The sequence below is a fragment of the Sinocyclocheilus rhinocerous genome, unplaced genomic scaffold (genome assembly GCF_001515625.1).
Source record: "Sinocyclocheilus rhinocerous isolate Xijiao unplaced genomic scaffold, SAMN03320098_v1.1 scaffold219, whole genome shotgun sequence".
Taxonomy (NCBI): Eukaryota; Metazoa; Chordata; class Actinopteri; order Cypriniformes; family Cyprinidae; genus Sinocyclocheilus; species Sinocyclocheilus rhinocerous.
In genome coordinates this window covers 237,103-252,491 of record NW_015666166.1, presented here as the reverse complement: position 1 = coordinate 252,491, position 15,389 = coordinate 237,103, and the positions used below count along the sequence as shown (strand labels likewise).

Genomic DNA, 15,389 nt, shown 5'->3' with positions numbered 1-15,389 from the left:
ATGTCCATGTAAGAGCTTCAGTGGTGATGCGAGCAGCATAGCCTTGTAGTGACCCTTCACTAGAGCCTATGACTACACAGCTGCTGAATCAACAGTGGAAAATATAATTTTATATAGTAAGAAATAAGTACAAATGTGCCTGGTAGTTGCAGGTTGCTTTCTCTCCCACTCATTTTTTCCTTTCCTTTTGTTGTACACTCGTTTTTCTCTTTCTATAGGGAGGGGCAGGGACCCAATGTACAGCTCTGGAGGTTGAGGGGAAGGAGTGAGAGAGCTGAAGTCTTAATGAACATTCCATTATGTCTTAATTAACATTAAATTACTGTTTATCAAATCTATGCAATCGTGTATCCAATACCAACATGCTCTGTAATGAACGGCGGGGGTGATTTGCAATCGGAAGTGTTGAATTCAAGTGAGAACAAATTAAAGGTAGAGGGAGGGAAAAGGGTTGGGCAGATGGGCTTCATAAGATTTGAACAGACTTGGCCCAAAAAGCCTGCCCTTACATCTGCAAAGTTGAATAAAAGCATTTGGAATTCTGATTTTTTTTCTTTTTCTTTTGTACTCTTTAATATCAAGCGTTATCTGCTGTACTGGAAATTTGCAAAAACTGCTTTCTGTCTCAAGATGAAAAGTGAATTTCACATGCACACATAAAGTTTCCTTATAAAATATTACCACTTTGAATTATTTGTCTGTGTCCCTGCTTGCTGAGGTTTTCAACCAGTCATTTGATTTTGTCTCTCTGGAGCTTAAATTTTTGACTTTATTCAAAGTTTATAAATGAATGCGTTAATGACTTTGTCTTTAAATACAAGTTCTGTCGACAACATTCGTGACAAAATAATGTTTAGCAATTTGCCTTTTAGACCATGATCCATCCTGTGACAGACAGATTTAGTGTATTACTGTATTGGTGTTAATGTTTTTCCTCAAAATAACTTTTCCCCCCCTGTGGTAATCTGCGTTATGCCTCACACGTTGTGGATGGTGCTCAATTTGTGGGCTGCTGAAACAACATTATTTTAAGAAAGCTCAAATTAACCAGATACTAGTGCTATTAAATTGCTATGTGCTGTTTTACTTATATAAAAACTTTTAAAAACAACAACAAAAACAGCAGCTCTATTAAACAGTTTAGACAGGTGAAGACTCACAACAACCAATAGAGTTAACCTACCATCCTCCTTGCCGTCCTGAGAAGGAGTTTCTGTGTGAAAATGTGAAGTCCGTACAGTCGGCTGAATTGAGCTCTTTAGACAACATGAGCGAAAGATTACAGAAGACAGATCGTTTTTAATGTGTTTAAGGTTATATTATTTTGGTCAAAATAGGTCGTTTTTATCGCCCGTCTGATGATTGAAAAACTCGTAGGATAGAGAGCGAACGGTTAGGCTGCTATGACAACCTGAGTAATCGCGGGCTTTTTTTCTGCTGTCTTCAACCTCTGAATCCTGGCAGTTACTGTCGCGAGGACGCGCGCCTTTTGTTTAAATTCACACGCAGGCGGGAAGAACGTGACGGATCTCAGAGCCTGGGCTGTTGTGGCGGGAATTATGCTGGCATTGACGTTCACCTGTGGCATACTCTTCATCTTTATGTTGTCAGATTCAGTAAAGATGACGGACGAAAATCAGGTAAACTCACGACTGGAGACGAAAAGTAAATTATTTAATCTTGCATGTGTAAAATGTATACCCCCAGTTTCACAGACAAGGCTTAAGCCTAGTCCTAAACTAAAATGTAAATCTGAGCTGTTTCAACAGAAAGAAACTTGCACTGACTGATCTTAAAACATGTCAGTGCCTTTGTTTTGTCTTATAATGCACACCGGTAATGCTTTTTTGTAAGGCATGTTTATAAAAATTACTTAAATGTCCTGATTGAACTATGGCCTAACCCTGGTTTAGGCTAAGCCCTGTCTATGAAACTGGGCCATAGTTGTGTAATAAAAAAAAATAAAAAAAATTATACAGATTATAGAGGATTAGGACAAATCTGAAAAAGTCAGATTCACAGATAAATGTATACATTTGCTAATTGCTGCAGCGAAGGGAGCATAATTTGCTTTTTGGGTTAAAAGAATTTCTTATTAATATGAAATTCGAAGAGTATGGCAATTAGATTAGACTGTGCAGAAATTGAAATCAACACGCTAATACACACTATAGTCACCAATGCTGATGTTGTTAACATCAATCATTTGAGAATAAAGTATAACAATAATAATAATTTGAACGGTTTGATGTGATATGAGCTAACCGATCTTTAGATTTAATCACCATTGGCTGCTAGTGAGATTTATTGTAATGCTTTTTTCCTCAGTTGGTCAGAACAAACGTGACAGACTTGTTACTTGTCCAGATGGCAATATACGGTGAAAATTCTTATTTGGGTCATATTCCAAGACGTAGGCTAGAATCTGTGATTGCGAAGTACAGTAAATATCCACACCGGTGCGGTGACTGACTGCCACACATACTCTTTAGATTAGATTCATCCGTGCTGGAGCCGCACCGACTCACAACCCACTCAAGCTAGATAATTCCGCAGACAGCTGCAATTCCAGGTTTTCAAACAGAGATGGCGACAAAGAGGCAAAACTTACGGATTGCAGTTTTAACGAAAGGTGTAATGAAGGACTTGTATATTAGTAACTCTAATATATTAGTAACTCTATAAAATATTAGTAACTCTAAAAAGTCACAAAGATTGAATATTTAACATATAACCCCAGTTATAAAGTTGTTAGACATGCCTCGTGTCTACAGTGCTGCCTTGTTCTCCAACAGAGACATCGTTGACTTTCTGTGTTGTTTGTTTCTGCACACTTGGCAGGAGCGGGTTTAAGCACAACCGTGTTCATGTCACTTTCAATGTTTCATTTGCTGTTGCACATTGAAATTGGACTGTGAAGGTGTGGAAAGATTCCATCCTGATGATTTTGGCAAATCAGTAACCGTTTAACGAAATGCGTAACCTAGAGTCCAAAATATTAAGAGTTACTTTAGTACCTTGACTCTGTCATTGAAATATTAGAATTTATATTATATTCTTACAGTTGAGATTTTAATATGTATAAATTTGTTAAAAATTGGTCTTTCCAACGGCTGTATAACTTATAAACATGCAGTGCATACTGGCACACACACAGAAAAAAATTAATAGGGCAAGTAATAGACATTAATGTACATGAATGATTAATGACAAAAATGAGAAGAAACATTGATTAAATTCTAAATCTGATGGGTCATGACATGCCCTTTACAGTATGTTATGCTGTAAAGCATAATTTTACTGAAGGTTTTCATGGTTCGTTCTCAGGAATGATTGTGTGTTGCATATAGAACATGTGGGCAATGTACACACTCACCAGAGATGGAGATGTTTCCACTAACGTCTGAACATGTCCAAGTCATTTTGCAAGCTCTCTCTTGGGCTTCATTAAAGGACACACTGCTCTGTTCTTTTCATGGATTCAGTAAACACTGCCTCATATGTTTGGGATATTCATGGGTAATGGAACCTCTGCTATTATAAGTCTAAACTGTGTTGCATGTTATTTTCCACACTACATGTCTGATATATATGTGCATTTGTACATCAGAACACCTTTATGTACAATAGAAAAGATATATAGCCGTTTAGTACTAGTTATAATCTGGCACAGAAAGATTGTTACTGTTGTAATTGGAAAACATATGCTCTGATATGTTCTTATTCCAGTATTGGCCAATTGAGAGCAAACTGCCATCTCTCCAAAGTTTTAGTTTTTCTTCTCAAAGTGCACGAGGATTCCAAATTCAATTGCAGGAGAATATTTTTGAATATTTAATGTTAGGGCTATTTGAAATATAAATATGTACTCTCTTTGCTTGCCTTCAACAAGATAATTTGTCCTTTGAGAGAGTGCATAAATATAAATCTTTCATTAGCGTGTCTAAACCGTCTCGCGTCACCTTCCCATCATGGGACCTCCAGCGTTTTTCACGACAGCACACTGCTGTTCTTCAGCCAGACACCATGTTTCTCTTTTTTTGAGAGTTTTCCCACAGACTAGCCTTTCACATTCAGCCAGATGCAAAGAAACTCACGCCCTCCTGTTCTCTAATTCTATTCGCTGGTGTTGGAGGGCGCCATCAAGCTGTGTGTGGCAGCAACGGCCGACTGTATAAATCTCTGTGTTCTTTCCAGCGTGCCCAGTGCATCAACAGCCAGCTGAGGACGGCTGCATTATCTACATGCACAGGTGAGATTCTTCACAGGAAAACAAAGGCTTTTCATCAAAAGTCAGTCTGAAGTGTTTGTGTTTGTCAGCAGATGCGTTGAGGTCTAAATGTCGGCTGGCTCGCTCTCAAGCTCTGCAGGCCAGCGCTCGATTTGATTCCTTCGCCATCTTTATCCCAGAATGCAAATCCGACGGAACTTACACAGAGGTATTGTGATGCTAAAGTTCAGTGTAACTGACAAGGAAGTCATGGTCACAATATTTCATATGCTGTGATGTCTGAGTGACCTTTGACCTGTAGGTGCAGTGTCACAATCAGACGGGTTACTGCTGGTGCTCTTCTCCTGATGGGATGCCTATGAGCGGAAGCTCTGTCTTACATCTGCGGCCCAACTGCACTGGTGAGTTCTGTTTGGGAGCAGAATCAACTATTGTACACTGTAAAACCAAACAGTGAACTTAATGAAATTAAATGAGTTAATTTCACTCAAATATTACTGAAAGTTCATTGTACTTATGAACAAAGTTATGTGAACTTGATAACTGATTTTCAAATTTTTAGGGTGTAGTGATACTGACTAGTGTTGTTTTAGTATCATGGATGTACAGTATTTTACTATAGTTTTTGTTAATATTTTGAATTAGATTTTCTGCTTTCATTTTAAGTTTTAGTAATTTTGTTGTGTTTTGGGCATTTTTATTGGTTACTAGTTTTTATTCGTTTTTTTTTTTGTCAATATAGTTTTTATTAAAGGGATAGTTCACCCAAAAATGAAAATTCTGTCATTAATTACTCACCCTCGTGTTGTTCCAAACCTGTAAGACCTTCGTTCATCTTCGGAACACAATTTAAGATATTTTTGATGAAATCTGAGGGCTCTCTGACCCTCCCATAGACAGCAAGGTAACTACCACGTTCAAGGTCCAGAAAAGTACCAAGATGATCGACAAAGTAGTCCGTGTGACATCAGTGGTTCAACTGTAAAGTTACAAAGCTACGAGAACATTTTTGTCTCTATTGCGTCACTTGTGGACGTGCGTTCACAACAGTATCATGACGCGAGCGTGTGGCGGCGCCGGCGCTGACCCAGATCCGGTGTGATTACGTCATGAGGCTTTTCCAAACATCTGAAACTAAGTTGATACATAGTTGATAACTCAGTTAAGACAGCTGAGCTAAAGAGCAACATCTTGAGCAATAATTTACACTTAACACTTATCGTGAAACGAGGTCAGACGTTTGATGACCACAGGAACAGAAGGTTTGAGCTATTAATGTGATGCTGGGTTATTTCTTGTAAAGGTGGTTGAACTCTGTATAGCACAGATGTGTTTGAATGTGTCAACAGACACGTCTCATATAGAGCAGATGTCAATGCATCAGACCACACATGCAAACACCAACTTTACAAGAGCTGAGCTATAATGAATCGCATGTAACCACTGATGTCACACGGACTACTTTGTCGATCATCTTGGTATTTTTCTGGACCTTGAATGTGGTAGTTACCTTGCTGTCTATGGGAGGGTCAGTGAGCCCTCAGATTTCATCAAAAATATCTTAAATTGTGTTCTGAAGATGAACGAAGGTCTTACGGGTTTGGAACAACACCAGGGTGAGTAATTAATGACAGAATTTTGATTTTTGGGTGAACTAACCCTTTAAGGTTTACTTTTTGTTTTAGATCATTTAGATTTAGTTATGTTAGTACTTCAACTTAAACTAAAAGAAAATAGAAGTATTGCCCTGGCAACTACTTGAAATAAAATATTTTTTTTTCTATTTAATTTTATTACAGTTAATGTTTATTTTATTTCAAGTTTAGTTTTTTATGGTTTTCATTTTAGTATAGATGCAGATACCTTTGTTCAGGATTTGAAAACATCTCTAGAAACCAAACAGAACACCTTAGCATTGTGGCAGTGAATTTTGCATGGACAAGCCTTACTTTTCTTCACAAAATATGCAATCTAAATCTAATTGTTTTTCACTTATCATCTCACTTATCAATTATGATCATCTGTGTTGAAGGTCAGATGTCAGATATTACTCGGGATTTGCACAAGCAAGTGAGAGAACACACACACACACACACACACAAATGTTGCAGTATGATTAAATAATCATCCCAGTATCTCACATGTTTCCTCTCTGGGTTTAGAGCGAGGCGTTCGGTGGCGCTCCACTCCTGATCCTGACCAGCGCTCTGTTCTGACCGCTGCAGGTGAGTTTAGTGTTAATGACTTCATTCTTACTTTATATTTGGGTGACAATCCTGCTGAACTCTGACCCGAATGGAAACCGTTCCGACAGACGACCCGCAGGTGAGAGTGAAAGATGATCAAGGCTTCATTTGAGTGTTTTGAATACTGAATTTGTTCTGTTTCTTACTCTGCAGACTCTTTAAAGACCTGTGAACATGAGAGGATGTCTGTGCTCGCTGAAGCGGCCATTCAGGGGTCAGAGGAGCGTTTTGTCCCAGAATGCAGTGCAGATGGGCGGTACAGAGCCGTTCAGTGCCACAGCAGCACAGGATACTGCTAGTGCGTGAGAGTGGACTCAGGACGGCCCGTGCCGGGCACTTCAGCCAGGTAGGGAGATTGTGTGTGTGTCTGTGTGTGTGTGTGTGTGTTAGTGAGTGTAGAAAACTCTACATGATTCTGTACTGTGTGCAGGAACCAACTGCCTGACTGCAGCTCTCAGGAAACACACACACTCATCATCAACAACAGCTACACACAAACGCCTCGCTCAGGTCAGATCTCAGGCTGGATTTGAGAAGTTGTCCTGTGGTGGGACAACATGCGTTTACTCTTCTAAATCCAGACCAAGTTGTTCATACAAGGTGTCATGTCGTATAGGCCATACTTGGAATAAAAAAATAAAAAGGTGATTTAAAGGTAATATCTTAAAACTCAGAATTGCATGGGGAAAAAAAGTGTGAATTTTGAGATCTAAACTTAAAGTTGTAAAAAAAAAAAAGTCTGAATTGTAAGATACTAACCCAGAATTGTGAGGAAAAATATGTCTGAATTGAGAGACAAAAAAAGGCTGAATTGAGATAAACTCAGAACTGAGAGAAAAATAGTCTAAATTTTGAGACATAAACTCAGAAATGGGAGTTAACATCTTGCATTTCTTGACCTTTTTTCTCAGAATTATGAGTTTATAACTCAATTCTGAGTTTATATCTCACAATTCTGAGAAAGTCACCTTTTTTATTCCATGGAGAAAATAAGCTTCCATACATACTAGACTCGTGGGCATTTCTGTAATGGTGAAGAACCACCAAAATGTCAATATTGCAGCACTAACTTGTCTGTAAAACATATGTATTTTTATCATAAGTACATCTAAAGGATCTTTTATAGAGTTGTATATACAAGTTCTAATTTGAATTTTATACAATGTTTGTATTAGTTGTATTGTTGAATCTGTATGTCATGTGAATATGTTATGACAATGAATGTAAATACAACCAACAGGTCCGATCTTAGGCTCTTTGATTCACTAAAATATATATCGCAGATTTTATTTGCGATATCTGTCTGTTTGTGTAGGTTGTCCCAGTGTACGAAAGGCAGGCTTTCTGAAGAGTTTAATGCAAGAATTTCAGCAGGAAGTTGAAAACGAGGCTCCATCTTCTGCTTACAGGTTAGAGACACACATCGATTACAGTCATTAGACATCATGACAAGCAGATATTGAGTCATCAGAGTAAACGCTCACTCTTTCATAACATCGATCTGTTCCCAGATGACATTTCAACATTTATTCATGAGTGAATCAACAGCACGGATCAAAGCTGAATCACTTGAATTTTGTTTCGATTTTGCATTTTCAATCAACACTGATATTGTGACTGTTTCAATGTCTTTTCAACGTGGATGAATTCAATTTCAATGTTGATTTAGATGCAATTCAGTTTGGCTGCTGAAAATGATACACTTCACATTTAAAACAGTATTGTTATTGTTAATTGAAACTATTAAAAACATTTTTATTAATTAAAATAAATCTGAAATAAAATACAAATATTGGATGAAAAACGAAAACTTAAAAAACGTAAATGCTAATTGAAGTAAAACAAGTTTAAATTGTACGACTATAATGACTAAAACTGAAATAAATATATGAATAAACCTAAATAGAAATATTTTCAAAATAATAGTAATACAAATATTTGCTGAAAAACAAAAAAAAATTTAAAATGAAAATCTTGCCTTGGCAACTACATGAAATAAAACAAGTTTAAATGACTAAAACTGAAATAAATATATAAAGCAGCATAGAAATATTAACAAATAAACAAATAAAAATCTCAAAAGAGATTAACAAAAATTACTCAATTAAATTGAAAATGAAAACTGACAATATAAAAATAAAAGCTAATTCAAAATGTTAATAAATACTATAACAGTATATAATAAATAAAATATAACAGTGCTTTAAAAGTGCACAGAGAAGTCACAAAAAGTTGATTAATTATGCATGCATTCATGTGATCTTTGTAATCTTTCTAATGATTTTAAATGCATTTCTACATTCTCATTTCAGTGGCAGATCTGGAAAGTGTGTTGATCTAGAACGTCCATCATGAATTGAGTTTTGTGTAGTTTATGATGTTGTTCTTGTCTCTCAGGAGCCCTGAGGCCCGTCCTCATGTCCTCACCTCTCCAGCCTCTTTCTCGTCTGTTCAAACTCTTCATCGGTACTTTACGTGGCTGGACGCAGACACCGATGGGCTTCTGAGCGAGCGGGAAATGCGTCTGTTGCGTCTCCTGCTCCGCAGAACTCTGCGTCCTCGCCGCTGTGCCAAGAAGCTCATGCAGTTCTGCGACCGGAACGCAGACCGCCGCCTAAGCGCTCAAGAACTCACTTCCTGTCTTGGCATTTAAGGCCGGACTCCATAAATATTGTGCAGGATGAAGTATCTTTGGAAATCATTTCAGACTTCAGTTTGACCTTCATCTCTCCACAGCTCTTTTGAGTCTCAGACTGCAGCGTTCAATCACTTCACTCTGGGTTTTTGAATCTGCTTCAGCTCTCGCCGGCACTCTGACCTTTTCACTTATGCAAGTCCTAACACTTTGCCTTTCAAATAAAGGACTTGTTATTGGTTCAGTGAAAATAACCACGGTTAAGCCTTTCTGACCGCTGGTGTGTGACCAAGTGTGTGTGACTGTATTTGAGTGGCTGAGAGAGTGAGTTTGGACAGTACAATACCATAGTACTTCAACATCATAGACTAAGAATACTGAGAAATACTAAAAAATACTAAGAAATTCTGAAATTCATCTACATGTTTTTAATTTGCAATGCTGAGAATATAATGTTGAGCTGAATTAGAAAACTTTATGTAAAATAGAAGCATTTCCATTGGTGGTCTCAGATTTTTGAACCTGTATATATGTCACATATATAAAATATAATATATGTCAAAGTACCATAGTATTAGTACCATAGTTTTTTATAAAAGCAAAATGAAGGTGTTTGTCTTTGGTTTTGTGTTTCTTCAGGCCTGACGGTCCTTAAAGATGGTCCTCAAATCAACAATAAGTCCTCGATTATGAGTGAGTATGAATCGAAGAATCATAATAATGTGGTCCAAACATCCTTGAATGGTGTAAAGAAGGTTTATTATACTGCTGTGACAGATTACACTCCATTTACTCCAGTGTGTTTGTTCAACTCATTTTATATAGTATGTTTGTGCATATGTTTAGTTTTGTATTGTACACTACATAAATACTACCAGTTCATATAAATAACACATTTGACTGAATGCATTTCTCCTGATCTTTTTGAAGCAAAAGCAGCAACACTAAAGAACACCCCTAGGTGGCAGTGCAACTCTAGTCCAGATCTGAGTGATTCTGCATTGTGTGACTGACTGTCTTTGACTTTTGACTATCAATTTGCTTCATGCATGATACAATTTTGAAGGTGGCTTTGCTTGAGACACTTGGTAGCAAATAAGCGAGATATTGGTTTTATGTCAAAGTACAACTAAGGGCGCGAAAGTTACGTCAATGCATTTCCTTTTTATCTCTGGCTAAAACAGACTGGCATGTAACAATCCGTCTTTAATATAGTATCTCAAAAGTGTTAAGAACAGAAAAGACTAATACTCTAGAACATTCTTCAAAAACATTGTTTCAGTACAGCTTCAAAAAAAATGTAAGAATTGTTTGCATATAAATTGCCATTGATTTATTTAGAGACTGCTTGGAAAAACATTGGTTGGACAAAATGTTGTTTTTCGAATTAAATACAGCTTCCAACCTTCTTAGAATAGATTTGTACAACTTTTGAATGGTCTACAGTGGGCTGATGTTTATCAGAACATCTGCCAGTTGTTTCAGAGATGTTGAAAAGGGGAATCAGCTTCTCACTTTTCTCTCCAAACTGCCCACAGTGGATTGATTATTCTAGATTTGTCTGACCAGGGCAGATGTTGAAGTTCAGATGAAGTGCAGAAGTTTTATGAACGTGACACCATATTTTTTTCACATTTTAGCACTGGTGTCTGTGATTAAAGCAGTTGCAGCTCTTTCATGGATGTTGGCTTTGTGAAGTTCTCTGCGGTGGGTTTTTGTGGAAACAGGGTCTTCAAGGTGAATAGTGAGGTTTGCTGTCAGTAGTTCTGTGGACACAAGTTTGGACACAATCCTTCTTAGTGTTTGACAGTCCCTATCATTCACTTTAATTTTTCCTATTGGCTGATGAAGTCTTGCCATGTTTTGTGTATGCAGTCATAATCGTAAAAACGGTTGTTTTTAAAACGCCAAAATACTGGAATGGTGTGTGTATTGTCTGGCTAAATCTATCATCTTTTGTCGCGGTTCCTTCATGCTTGACGCTTTAGAGGAGCTGAAATTGGCTGTCAGTATTCTGGTCCTGGACTCGGAGCTCCTAATGGAATAAATTGGTTCCAAGATGTTCAATTTAACTGTGACCCAACACCTCGGAAAGATGATTCATCTGATATGCAAACCAGAGCATGACCAACAGGCAAGAAACGGCAAATGAACTGCACTCTCTCACACACGCAGACAAGAAGGTTCAGTGTGTAAACCAGGTCAGCTACATGATTTTACTAATTTGCTGATTGGTCTCAAATGTGATCTCAGACCTGAGCTCCCCCCCCCCCCCCATTTTTGGAAATATTACAAGTCACCCATTTCACAGATTGCTACAAAACACCGCTGAACACAACTTATACAAACTGGAGAATATGGACAACAAAAAGATAAATAAAAGGTTATACAAACAATCACCAACATACAGCCAAAGCTGGAGAGATTTATTTCATTAAAAAGCAGAGCAAACAAAGAATACATACTGTATATTGCAGTGACCTACATAATGTCTGGTACAATCAGTTGAACGATAACTTTTAAAACATCCAATGCAGCAAATATTGAAACTATAAGTATATCACTGCCACCTGGATTATAAACAGATTTCCCGATCACGTTCATTCATTTCCTGTTTGCATTTAAGCCAGTTTGGTGTTTGAGAATCTTCAGTTTCTTCAACACTTTGGGATGAGCGCAGATCGTTTGTTTCTGAAATGTAATCTGAAGAGCAGTAAACACAGGAGCACATGATTCATATGTCATTTGTGTGTCTGTATCTTAAACACTCACATCAATGCATCAAAGTCGCAGACACCAGATTTTCTCGATGTCTCATATCTTGAAACCAATCACAGAATGCTCCGTGGGATTTTCTTTGAAACGGTCACACAGCACCTGGGAAAGGCAAATGCTGGAACAAAGGCAAGATTCACTATTTAAATGCTCTTAGAAGAAAACTTGCTGTCCACACTCACAGTGTGTTCCTACGTGTATAAACTTTGTACATTACATGCAAAGCTAAACATTTCATGTAAGTCAACATTACATTTTGTAAGTTGCAACAACACAAAGTCATAAAGGGAGCAGAAAGAGTAAAAATTAATGCAGCACAATCTAATCATCATCATTATCATTATTATTATTGCTAGCCTGAAGAGCATCATGAAAGAATATGTCAGATTTAGGCAGCATTATTGGTCTCAGTAGATGATTCTGACCTTCAGGGCTGGTGAGGATGATGAGCAGCGGGAGATATGTTGCTTTGAGCCCCATAGTTGAAACAACAGAGAATAGGTTTACACCGCTGCGTTTTCGTATTAAAACTGCTGCGGTTCCGTCTGGCGTCCACCATTTTTTAGTTTCAAAACTCTGATGTTGTGTAATATTCAGTTCCTGTAAAACACTCTTCCAGTTCCCCTTTTGTGGGCGTGTTCTTGAGACACTAAAAAATATCAAGTGTGCTTGGTAACTTCACGTTTTTTGACAGTATAGCGCTTTGCCAGAATAAGTTTCAGGAGAATATTTACAAATATTCCGTCACTGTTAGGCATGATTATGAATCTTCACGAGATGGTTTGTGTCTTTACTCGTTTGTATATCAGTGCTATAAGGGCTTGTGCTTCAAAGCTCAGACTAAACCAGTAGATTCGGTTCAATTTAATTGTAATGTGTTCATATTAATAGTAGTGAATAGAGTTGAATACTCTGTATTTGTACGGCTCTGAAGAATCATCTATACTCTCTTTTCCATCTACTTTATTTTGCAAAATCCATCTCTCTCTGTCTCGCTATCACCCCTACATTATCAGATTCGTCCTGTAGGTGTGCAGCGGGGAGAAATTGGACATTAATAAATCATAAATCGACTTCATTTCTGAAGCCGTATTCAGCCTCCCTGATAAGATCAGGATAATATGCGTGTTGAAGGACTAAATTAAATAAAGTGTGTGATAGAGTGATTTGCAGCACCGTTCCTGTTGGAAAAACCAGGTCAGGTTGGTTTCTAGAATCAGTAATAACCAATAACTTTTGTGTTTCTGCTCCTATGTGCTCTGCTAACTAACCAGCTTGACCTTGGCCCCAACAGTTTGCAGTTTAGCGAAAGAACTGGTCACTGCCCTGTTGAAAAAACCCACATATATAATGGTTTATAATTGGAAATGTATTGGTTTTAATTCATCCATCACAGGTGATGTCTATTGATATTCTGGTCGTGTTCTTGGTCTGGATCTGTGAGGGGTCTATTGGATCCAACCCTGCTATAAGATTATGAAGACCAGAAATCATCTCATTAATTTAGAAAATATAATGAGAATCATTACTGTAATCACTGCCATCCATAATGACACAAAACATTAATGTCCGTCAATGTACTTGCATTTGTACATACCTCCAAACACACAATTGCCAGCAATTGGTAGTTGTTCTGACTCAAATATATACATTCAAATACTATACTTGTGCTGTCTTGTTTCACCGAACCCATCAGAGATTGATCAATTGAAAAAATTAACATTATGCTTTCTCTTTTCTGTTCTCTCAGTCTTCTTTCTCATCTAATCACACACGCATGATCTGACCAGATGACTTGTGGCCGGCTGGAGGACGTGAGGAATCAGAAGCACATTACTAAAGACAGGAACACAGCTGGGTCCAGATCATCACCTCTGCCCGTGCTCCAGCTGGACCAGATGAAATCACATCTGATGGGCCGCAGGAGGAAATGAGAGACAAAAGGTCTTTCTGTCATCCTTCCTTTCTCTCTGTCTGTCTGTTTGACATTTGCTTCTCAGTTTAATCGTTCCTCGTGAGCGTCCAGATGCTCCTGTAGTTCCAGTGAGGGTTTCAACGGGATTCCTCTGATTATTTGAATGTAGATTTGCCATTTTATTTCTCCGTCTGTCTGCTGTGCTTTGCCTCCCAGTTCATTAACTGTTCATTTACACACTCCTCTTTCCTTCCATGCGTTTCTCCCCAGCCTGCGAATGATTGTTTATCATCTCTGATTCGGTTTTTAATTAAAATACTCCTCTGCTGAGGCTGTGGAGAGACACGGGCCTGCAGGACCCTCAGGAAAGATGTGCTGGGACTTGCTCTGCTTATCAGTCAATCTGCATTATATTGCTTTTTATTATTAGTTCATTCAAATAAAATGCAAATTTGTGTGGTTTATAATTGTGTTGGCGGGCAAGTCTCACATAGCCAAACTTTTGAAAATAACCATAAGAGTTCAGCTTGAATGCAGTTATTTTTATTTTTATGTGATATTTGTTGGTGTGAAACTATTTTATATAGCAGGTTTTCCTGAGCTTAGTGGTTGTGAGTTGATGAAAAGCTAATAATGAATTAAATCATAAAAATTAATAATTTTAAAGCAAAACATTTTTATTTATGTTATTTTTTTGTGGGAATCATAATACATTTCTTCTGGATTCATTGACGAGTAGTATTTTTTGCAGTATAAATGTATAAATGTATTAATTTTTTCCCCCTAGTTTGGGAATCCCAGTTTTATAGCATTATCATAATCATAGACCAGCATGCAAAACACTTTAAATAATTTATATTTATATTTCCACTACTTTCAGTAGTTGAATTACTGAAATAAATGAACTTTTCCACGACATTCTAATTTATTGAGATGCACCGGTAAACCTGTAAAAATCTCAAAATCCTCAATAAGTTCTTTTTTGGACTTAGCAGTTTTTTTAAACATGTAAACACAACTTGTAATTAATCTGATGTGACCTGCAGATTCCAGTTACCTTTTGTCATTGTCCTGTGCAGTTCATCTGATCCTGAGACTAACAGGTAAGAAATGGCTTGACTGCTTTTATGAGCATACTGGAAGTGTAGACAGTATTTATGATTGTGAACACGACACTATTATGTGAATTCATCCATTTGTCTGACCAGTTAAATCACGCGGGAATCGCTGATCTCACCGAGAGATAAATGAATGCAATGTAGCCAATTAAAGCTTTTTAATAGTCAAACAGACAAAATCCATAAAGTCTGTCTGTGCGAGAGCTGCGCAGACGCCAGTATAGAGCCAGCGGCGCGTAATAGTGTTTTCCAGGCCTTGACGGAAAGATTAAATATCAAACGAGCATCTCGGAGGACCTCAGTCTTTGATAAAATGCCACTAATAAAATAAAGCCTGAAAATGACTGGAGACTCGTTATCAGATGGAGTCCACAGAGCGGGAGGATTTACAGACAGAATAAAGAGAGCGAGAGAGAGAGGATGAAAGAGAAATCCGAGGAGGTGAAGAGACGTCTACAACATATGGCCT

At 37.6% G+C, this 15,389-nt stretch overlaps 1 protein-coding gene across 1 annotated transcript; it reads left to right on the top strand.

Moving 5' to 3' along the window:
- Positions 1–1,622: 1,622 nt before the first annotated feature.
- LOC107731814 (SPARC-related modular calcium-binding protein 1-like) lies at positions 1,623–6,447 on the top strand. The gene is made up of 6 exons (XM_016542994.1): positions 1,623–1,640; positions 4,198–4,252; positions 4,324–4,439; positions 4,533–4,632; positions 6,264–6,301; positions 6,394–6,447. The coding sequence occupies exons 1-6, from the start codon at positions 1,623–1,625 to the stop codon at positions 6,445–6,447; spliced, it is 381 nt and encodes a 126-aa protein (XP_016398480.1).
- The last annotated feature ends 8,942 nt before the right edge of the window (positions 6,448–15,389 follow it).

Bases quoted from the DNA above. Each gene is read 5' to 3' on its own strand.
- LOC107731814 (XM_016542994.1), top strand. The intron at 4,440-4,532 runs GTATTGTGATGC...TTTGACCTGTAG, and splicing joins CCGACGGAACTTACACAGAG to GTGCAGTGTCACAATCAGAC. The intron at 6,302-6,393 runs GTGAGAGAACAC...CTCTGGGTTTAG, and splicing joins CTCGGGATTTGCACAAGCAA to AGCGAGGCGTTCGGTGGCGC.